This window comes from Carcharhinus amblyrhynchos, chromosome 17, assembly GCF_965287045.1.
Source record: "Carcharhinus amblyrhynchos chromosome 17, sCarAmb.v2.hapA, whole genome shotgun sequence".
Taxonomy (NCBI): domain Eukaryota; kingdom Metazoa; phylum Chordata; class Chondrichthyes; order Carcharhiniformes; family Carcharhinidae; genus Carcharhinus; species Carcharhinus amblyrhynchos.
In genome coordinates, this window is record NC_137340.1 from 6,517,049 (window position 1) to 6,527,224 (window position 10,176).

The following is a 10,176-nucleotide window of genomic DNA, read 5'->3' on the forward strand; positions in this document are numbered from 1 at the left end:
CTGGCAAACAAAACCACTGTTCAGAAACTTTCAACTCTGTTTCACTGGTACTCCAGTGAACAACTTTCTGGAACTGATATTTTGAAACCACATGGTGCCAAAGAATATCATGGGATTTAATAGTACACATGTCACAGTATGATAGGCTCACAGTAACTTCATTGCAGTGTTAATGTAAGCTACTTGTGACACTAACAAATAGATTTTTTAAAAACTAGGCTCAATGGACCAGGTTTGCCTGACCTTGTTTATTTTTTATTCAAATTTCCCTTTATCTAATTTCTGATGAAATATTGTGACTGAATTGGCTTCAAGATCTTCCTGGTAACACATAAATTTTATATTCTAATAATATTGTGCATGAAAGAAAATTGAACCGCTCATTTTATGCTTCCAATTTTACTATGGACTTGATGTCTCCTATCTATTAATTAGAAGAAAACATCTTTCACTAATTACCCTTTCATAATTCTTGACACCTCTTACTCGCTTCCCTTAACCTTCCATTTCCCGTGAGTGCATCTCTAGTCCCAAATAGAAAATAGTACTAAACTTGTAGCAAAAACTTTGCCCCCCAAATAATATAGACCAATGGGAATAATGTAAGATAATGAATATGTAAATATGTTGATAGAGAGGCAATCAGCTGATATATAACAGCCCTCCTTGGATTATTTTATGAAGTCCAGTTTGCAAATTCAGGATTTAAGGTATTCTGTCTCTTCATGTAGTGGCCTCATGATCAGAGGGTTGTTGATCATGGATCAATGATGCCATGATTTCACAATGGAGCAAGGAGAAGAGGTAAACCCTAAGAACCACCTTAGTTGGTATGGGGATTGAACCCACGCCATCCGAGTTTTTAAGCACCACAGTCTGAGTTAACTACATAAAGAACATAAGAAAAAGGAGGAGTAGGCCATGTAGCTCTTCGAGCCTGCCCCGCCACTCAATAAGATCATGGCTGATCTGAAGTGGATCAGTTCCACTTTCCTGCTTTCTCCCCATAACCCTTAATTCCCTTGTCTATCAGAAACCTATCTACCCGTGACTTAAATATATTCAGCGATAAATATACAACTATATACTATATAAATATAAATATATGACTAGCATTTACATTTAGGATATTATTCATGCTTTAAGTGTTGGTGGAAAGATTGTTACCACACTGATCACCAAAACAGCCGAGTTTATAATTTTGTGAAAGCCCACTTGGCTGCACCTATTTCTGAATCTCTGTAGCTGTGATATTCTTTAAGTTACTATGTTAAATTTTTACAAACACCATACTTATAGGCAAAAGGACCAGACTAAAGGCTCAATTGTGTTATCATATGGTTGTGGAACCAAGGAGAGCTGGACGACAATACTGGGGAAATAAGTACATTACTGAAGGTGGCAGGACGAGTGGAGAGAGCAGTTAATAAAGCATATTGTATCCTGACCTTCATAAATAGGGGCAGAGAGTGCAAGAGCAAGAGGATTTTGCTAAACTTATACAATACACTAGTTAGAGCTCAGCTGGAGTATTGTGCACAGTTTTGAGCACTTCACTATAGGAAGAATGTGAATGCATTGAAAAGAGTGCAGAAGGAGTTTACAAGAATGGTTTCAGGAATGAGAAACTTCAGTTATGAGGATAGATTAGAGAGGTTGGGACTATGCTCCTTGGAGAGAAGAGGAAGAAAACATTTAATAGAAATGTTCAAAATCATGAGAGGTTTGGATCAAGTAGATAGGGAGCAACAGTTTCTGCTCGTAAAAAGCTCAAGAATGAGAGGGCACAGATTTAAAGTAATTTGCAAAAGAAGCAAATGTGATGCAAGAAAAACCTTGTCACACAAGGAGTGGTCTGGAATAACTGCTTGGAAGTGTGGTGGAGGCAAGTTCAATCGAAACATTCAAGAGGGCATTAGATGATTATTTGTATAGAAACAATGTAGCAGGGTGTGGGGAAAAGGCAGGGGAATGGCACTAATTCATTGTGCTCATTTGGAGAGCTGGTGCTGACACGATGGGCTGCACTGTAAGAATTCTGTAACTCTGTAAGGTACAGTATCCAAAATCCTCAAAACGCAATTTATTTGTGGATAGTATTTTCCAACTAGATGTAGTTTTGCATGAAAGTTCAACATGATAAAGTTTCCAAGTCAATCCTTAATGGATTTAGTACTTACTTTTGAACTTCATCCACTGTTAGTTGTAAGAGTTCAGATAGTTGAGAAAAGGAAATAAATTTCCAGGCCAGTGGATTTTCTCTTTCTTTCACATTGACTTTTTCAACCTGCAGAGTAAACAACAGTATAATTTGCATTCACCCATAATCATCTAATACAACGTGGACCTGAATCTTTCACCCATTAGGTACGTGGACTCAGTGGGTTTGGAAGCAGATGCAAAACACTTTCCTGGCTGCAGTGGGCCCCAGAGCACAATTTCATGTGGGCTGGTCAATTAACGCCCATCCAGCGTGAAAGGCTGAGCGCTACCAGGATGGGCAGGAAGAGTGCAGGTGCCAAGAAAATGAGGGTGTGGGCTGGCGTTTTTAAAGTGGTCTGTCAGGAGGATAGCCACTGCAGAGCTGACTCAGGTAGCTGCTGACCCATAAAAAAAATCTTTTACGGTTAGCAACGTCAAATCTATGCAACAAGTGTCTCGGTAGCACGATCATGCACAAGGCCCACACACATTCATAAATTTGATTTCAGCCCACCCTGGATCAAGGTTGCAGATAAAACATAAAGGTGGCCTGGCCAATCAGCCTGCAGACCAACCATAAAAACAGACAGGCTGTGTAAAATTGCATCCAATTGGCCCTTTAATGGATCAAATTGCTTGATTGTTAACAGGAATACTTCCCACCCTCACACCTGCCTGCCAACCAAAATATTGCATGATGTCCCAAAGTCTTCTCCCACAATTTCACACAGCCACCCAAGCAACATAAAATTCTGGCAATGATTTATCTGTGCCAAAAACAAAGTATTCTCAAATCATGTCAAATACATTATTTCACATTATTTATTTTTATAACTTTTCCCTTACCTTTCCTCGCATGAAAACAGTACTGTGCAAGATCCCACTGGCAATTCTTTAAGTGTAAGTTGATGCTGAGAATGACAGCTAGTTATTTGATCATTAGGCCATGGTGGTTGAGTTTAGTGCTGTTTTCACCTTCAGGCAAGGGTCACTAGCTAGTAATCAAACACAGCCAGTATGATTTCCCTCCTAGCTAAGAGTTATGAAGGCTAATTATAGAATCCCAACACAACTGTGTGGGTGGCGTGGTGGCACAGTGGTTAGCATTGCTGCCTCACAGCAATGCTAACAGGGACCTGGGTTCAATTCTGTGATGTTTGCACATTCTCCCCTACTCTGCATGGGTTTCCTGTGGGTGTTTGGTTTCCTCCCACAGTCCAAAGATGTGTGGGTTAGGTTGATTGGCTATGCTAAACTGACCCTAGTATCAGAGGATTAGCAGAATAAATATATGGGGGTTACAGGAATAGGGCCCAGGTGAGGTCGTGGTCAGTGCAGACTTGATGGGCTGAATGGCCTCCTCCTGCACTGTAGGGATTCTATGGTTCTATGAACCATTACTACCGGCCCAGCTAACATAGGCCTAAGATTCAGTCAAATACTTCCTAGATGATACATCTAGATCGAATCATAGCTGTTTATCAAGCAGGAGGCCATTCAACCCATCTTGTCCATGTTCTAGTCATTTTCTAAGTAATTCATTACACTGTTGTCTCCCCGTTGCTACTGCTGCAAAATAACCATAAATTATTGCACTTGCGTGTGAAAGTACATGTAAATTATATTGTTAGTTCTTATCAAAATAGTGGAGTCCATACAATTCCTGTTATGACTGGCAAATTTGTAAAATGCAACAATCACATTTCCACTGCAGTGGGTACACAAGATTGGAGATGCAAAGATAAATTCTTGTTTGCTGCATGAACAACTGAGAAGAAGCAGTTTCTGGTTAGGAAGGTATATTTGAAGAACAGAATTATTCAAGTGGAAAAAAGAATTTAGTAACAATGAATGGTAAATTATTTTATGCGTATGCCCTGACTTTATTAACGTCACAAAAATAAGTTTTGAAATCATTATTTCCAGCTCTGAATTCAATGTATACTGAGCTAGTATGCTACAGCTGTTACATAAAAATGAGCACCCAGTTTACTGCAGTGATTGAAAATTAAGGTCAGCTCAGTTCAATACTATTTTCCAGTGTGGTGGAATAAAGTGGCTGACAAGGACACAAGGACACATACACAGAATCACGTGATAATTAGCCAGTTGGAGTAAAGTTTCTCAATAAAAATAATTCACAATATTACTGGAATAATTTCCATATTTGCATAGTCACTGGGGCTCTTTACAAAAATGAAAGTAATGGTTGCTTATTCCAATAAATATTACAACACTTTAGGGAATAAATTAAGTAAAATATATTGAGATGAAATGTCATTAGGATTGTTTGTAAAGGATGTAAAAAAAAGGGCTCTTCTTGGTTAATGCAGACTCAATGGGTCAAATGGCCACTTTTTGCATTGTAGGGATTCTATGGAAGTTATACTGAAAGTTAAGAAAGAGGAGGGGAGGAGAAAAAGAGGGGAGAAACAGGGATCTTGTGAGGAGGGAAGGGGGAAGAGGAGTGTGAAAGAGGAGGCAGGAAAGGGGATGTGCAGGTGGAATAAGGGAAAGGAACAAAAGATAGGGGAGGAAAGTCTAGCATGAGTTTTTTTTTACCTGAATTACTGGTACTTAAACTAATCTATAATACTCTTTTCCTTCAGTTGTTTGTTGATTGGCTTCTGGCCTACTTCAGAGCATTTGGATTTGAGCACTATTATGTCACTACATGGATAACTCCTAGAGGTTTGGCTGATAAGCTTACAGCTCCATCTCTGAAATGCTGCAAGTGGATGAATCAGAGTATATGACAGCACAGAAGGAAGTCATTTGACTGTCATACCTGTGCCAGCTCTTTGAATGAGCAATCCAATTAGCCTCACTTCCCTCTCCTTTCACATATCCGTGTCAATTTGTCCCCTTTATGAATTTATCCAGCTGACTTTGGAAGTTATTATTTGACCTGTATCCACCACCCTTTCATTCAATGCTTTCCAGATCATTGCACAATGGATAAAAATGTCTCCTCTTTTGGTGAAAAGTTCTGTTGATAATCGCTATGAATTTGTGCATTCTGATTACCAATCCTATCACCACTGCAAATAGTTTCTCCTTAGCTACCATTCCAGGAAACCTCCTCTACACCCTTTCCAAGGTCTGGGTAAGGATAAAACCCAGAATGGCACACAATACTTCAGCTGGGCCTAATCAGTGATAAATAACTAAAACCAAGCATATAACACAATCAAACATGAAGCCATTGTTTCCAAGCATATCACTGACTCATTTCCTATGGAGATCTTCCATATACTCCAATCTCATAATTCCTCAACCATGGACTGCGCACTTCTATCTTCTTCCCAAGATCCACAAACTGGGCTGCTCCTTTTAGCTTGAATGGTCTGAGAGGTTTACGCTTCTTCCTTAAACAGAGGCCCAAACAGTCTCAATTCACCACCACCCTCCTCTGCTGAGCTTGCTGTCACATTGAACAAATGTTTCCTTTTATTCCACTTCTACCAAATAAAAGATATTGCCATGGGAAACCATCCTACCCACGTTTGCCTTCTTGTGGGATATGCAGAACATTTCTTCTACCAGTTCTACTCAGGTCCCCTCCATACCACTTTTTCCAGTACAATAATGACTACACTGATGCCCAAATTGGAAAATTTCATCAACTATTTCCATCTTTCTCTGGACTTCTCTAGCTCTTTTCTTCTTTACTTGGCTTTTCTGTCTCTATTTCTGAAGATAGGCTGCAATCTAATAATCACTATAAGCCTACTGATTCCCACTATTAAATTCACAACAACTTCTTCACATCCTGCTTCTCATAAGGACTCCATTCCATTAACACAGTTTCTTGAGCTTTGTCACACTGACAATATCAATTTCCATACCAGTGCTTCCAATACGTCTTTTTTCCCTCAACCAATGATCCCCCTTCTCCCCCCCAATCATGGTTCACACTGATGGCTATATTTCCCACATTTCTGCTTATCCTTAATTGGGTTCTCTTTGTCCTCATCTTGCACCCCTGTAGCCGACTCATTCATTTGACCATCCTCCACCATATCTCCCCTACTCCATTGTGATGCCACCAGTGAACAGATATTCCTCTTCCCTCCCTTTTCAGCATTCTGAAGGGACTGTTCCTTCTCTCTGTGATACCTTGGTACACTCCACAATTGGCACATCCAACACTCCTTGTTTTTTCCAAGGCACTCTCTCATACAATTGCAGATGCATTACTTGCCCTTTTATTTTCTCACTTTTCATTATCCAAGGCCCCAAACAATTCTTCTAGGTGAAACAGCAATTTACCTGTATTTCCTTCAGGTTAGAATAATGTATTTGCTGCTTAGAATGCATTCTCCAGTACACTGGGGAGACCAAGGAAGATTGGGTGCCAGCTTTGCAGAATACATCTCTTCAATCTAGAACAGTGATCCTAAGCTTCCAGTTGCCTATTATTTTAATCCTCCTCCCCACTATGATCTGACCTCAGACACCTACACTATTCAATGCTCAACACAAGTTTGAGGAACAGCATCGCATCTTATAATTCGGCACTTCTCAGACTCAACAGTGTATAAAACAATTTGAGATCAGAACTTCTGCCTTGCTTTCATCTGGTGGTGTTTAATTTTTGTTTTTGTCAAGTAGCTGTTCAAAACAATTCTGCTGCTGCCATTTACAACTCTTCTGGGCTCATCTTTTGTTCTTTACTTGTCTCATCAGTGACTGTTTCTGTCCGGCACTATCCTTTTGTCTTTCAATCTCTTCTGCCTTCCATCCATTCAGCGACCAGCTTTTCCAAAATCAAAACCGAGGCACATCAAAAAGCTCGGAGAAGATGGGGTTCTGTGATGATTGACTTGTTGGGTGACTGGGCATGAGTCTGAGGAAGAGGCAACTGAAGGTATAAAGTTGTGTGATTACATCTCCCAAATATGTCCAGCAAGGGCTGGTCCCCTTATTAAAACACCCAATTACTGAAGAGAGCGGTTACAAACTTTTGTTCCAGAGACATTTCTGCCTCAATTTATTAAACAAAAACTGAACCAAAGTTTTATTTACCAGTCAGAATAGCGCACATCAGTATTGTAACTTCAATGTCTGTATCTTGAGTTTTGTACTGGTGAAAAGTACTTGCCCAGTGCATTATCAGGCTCAGACAAATCTTTCAATGCAGTTTGTAAAACGTATTGGCACAGGAACTGCTGTTAGTGAATAAATACTTATTTGATTTATTACTGTCACACGTATTAGCATACAGGGAAATATATCGTTTCTCGTGCGCTATACAAAGCATAACGCTCAGAGAAGGAAAGGACAGAGTGCAGAATGTAGTTTTACAGTCATAGCTAGGATGTAGCGAAAGATCAACTTAATGCAAGGTAAGTCCATTCTTATGATAAAACAAGGTAAGTCCGATGGCAGCAGGGAAGAAGCTGTTCTTAAGTTGTTTGGAAGTGCCCTCAGACTTGTATTGTTTTCCCGACGGGAGATGGTGGAAGAGAGTATGTCCAGGACGCGTGGGGTCCTTGATTATACTGGTTGCTTTTCCAAAGTAGTAGGAAGCGTAGACATAGGATGCTGGTTTGAGTGATGAACTGGGCTTCATTCATGACCTTTTGCAGTTTCTTGTGGTCTTGGACAGAGCAGCAGCCATACCAAGCAGTGATACAGCCAGAAAGAATGCTTTCTATGGTACATCTGTAAAAGTTTGTGAGCATCGTAGCTGGCGTGCCTATTTCCTTTAGTCGTCTGAGAAGGTAGAAGGAAGTGCATTATCAGGCTCAGACGAATCTTTCAATGCAGTTTGTAAAATGTATTGGCACAGGAACTGCTGTTAGTGAATAAATACTTATTTGATTTATTATTGTCACATGTATTAGCATACAGGGAAATATATTGTTTCTTGCGTGCTACACAAAGCTTTTCACCAGTACAAAACTTGAGATACAGACATTGAAGTTATAATACTGATATACGCTATACAACCTGTCCTGGTTCCACTATGCTAACACTATAGTTAAGAAAGCCACCAACGCCTCTACCTTCTCAGAAGACTAAGGAAATTTGGCATGTCCGCAACAACACTCACAAACTTTTACAGATGCACCATAGAAAGCATTCTTTTTGTTGGTGATCTGGATACCTAAAAACTTGAAGCTCTCAACCCTCTCTCCTTCATCCCCAGTGATGTAGACAGGGGCATGTTCTCCACTATGCTTCCTGAAGTTGATGCCAATCTTCTGTTTTGTTGATATCGAGGGAGAGGTTTTGTCATTGCACTTATTAATATGTTTGCTTAATATTTCTTGGTCTGCTCTGCTAATGATGGTATTAGAAAAACAAATAAATGTATGAACTCATTCTGCTGGCTGCTGATATTGCCAACAACTATTTCTGGTCTTCAATTACTAAAAGCACTCAGATATCACAATTCCCATTTGTTAAGTTTCCCGACAGTGAGGCAATCATTTGCAATAATGAGAAGTCTGTGATTGGACGTCAGCGGTAAGAATGTCAGAAATGAATGAACTACTAGCATCAGATAATGACTCAAAGTAATTACATTTAGAGCTAATTTTCTGGTGTCTCACTCCCATCAGCTCATGTTGTCAATTCAGGTGTATATTGCCCATAATTTTCTGTCAATTAAAACTCACTGATAAAATTGTGACCAAGTCCAAATTTCTGGTATGCACTGCCGGTGCGTTGTTTCCTATAGCAATGACAAATTTGTAAAAGTATTTCTTGCTAAAAAGGAACATTTAGGTAGTCCCTGTACTGACTTTAAATTTCTAATGATAGAAAACAGACTCTGATATCAGCTGTTTTCTATAATTAGACATTAGAGCGGCACAATATCACAGTGGTTAGCACTGCTGCCTCACAACGCCAGAGACCCGGGTTCAATTCCGGCCTCGGGTCATTGTCTGTGTGGAGCTTGCACACTCTCCCTGTGTCTGTGCGGGTTTCCTCCAGGTGCTCTGGTTTCCTCCAAAGATGTGCAGGTTAGGTTGATTACCATGCTAAATTCGCCCTTAATGTCAGGAGGATTAGGATGAGCCAAAAGGCCTTTTTCACTGTAGATTCTATTTCAAAAGTAGTCAGAGGTCACTTGTGCAGTTTCCAAGAGCCCAATACTCTAACCTCAATTTCCTCCCCTTTTGCCCACTTGTTGACGTATTACGTAGAAAATACTCATTCAGATCTGCATTTGTGTGTAAAACTGTAAATGAGCAAACATAAACTGGTCATTGACGTTTTCTTTTGCACTCATTAGAAAAATCACAACTCCTGAGACAGAAAATTTTGTACAAGATTCTTTCAAGAGGAATACAGCAACGAGATAAAAAGAATATGGGGGTGGAGTGGTGTGAGGATGTGTCAGGCTGTTAAATTATTTTGTAGTTTCTGAAAAAGAACCAGTTGGCAATTGTTCACACGCCAAGTTGATTTAACAACATAGATAGTAACAGCCTGATTGATGAGGAAGTCCAACTGGATAAAGTCCCTGGAGGTATACAATTCCTCTAATCGCTCCTTATTTTGAAGTAATATTTATACATCCAGAATTAAAACATTGGCTCGATTCCCTCTCCACAGATGCTATCAGACCTGCTGAAATTTTCTGTTTCTGTTAGCTGGACAGCTGGTTACTGATGCACAGCAATGCCAACAGCACAGGGTCAATTCCCATACCGGCTGGGGTTATGCATGAAGGCCATGTCTTCTAAGCGTTGCCCCTCCCCCGTCCCCCGCACCCTCCGTCCCTCCCCTCCCGCGCCCCGCATCCCCGCCCCCCTCCCTCCCGTGTCCCCCGCATCCCTGCCCCCCCCTCCCTCCCTCCGCGTCCCCGCCCCCTCCCCCGCCCCCGCCCCCTCCCCCCCCCGCGTCCCCTTCCCTCTCCCCCCACCCCCCCTTCCCCTCTCCCCCCACCTCTCCCCCCCACCCCCCCTTCCCTCTCCCCTCCCCCCTCACCCCCCTCTCACCCCCCCCCTCCCTCTACCC

The 10,176-nt window shown here is 41.0% G+C and overlaps 1 protein-coding gene across 2 annotated transcripts in view; it reads right to left on the reverse strand.

Moving 5' to 3' along the window:
• cabcoco1 (ciliary associated calcium binding coiled-coil 1) overlaps positions 1 to 10,176 on the reverse strand; it is a 66,223-nt gene that overhangs the window by 53,049 nt on the left and 2,998 nt on the right. For both annotated transcript variants that reach the window (XR_013888822.1, XM_080205244.1), the window contains exon 2: positions 2,181 to 2,287. Coding sequence is in view for 1 of the 2 variants with exons in the window: in XM_080205244.1 (XP_080061370.1) it covers positions 2,181 to 2,287 (107 nt within the window). In the remaining variant the exon portion in view is untranslated. The remainder of the gene's footprint in view (positions 1 to 2,180; positions 2,288 to 10,176) is intronic.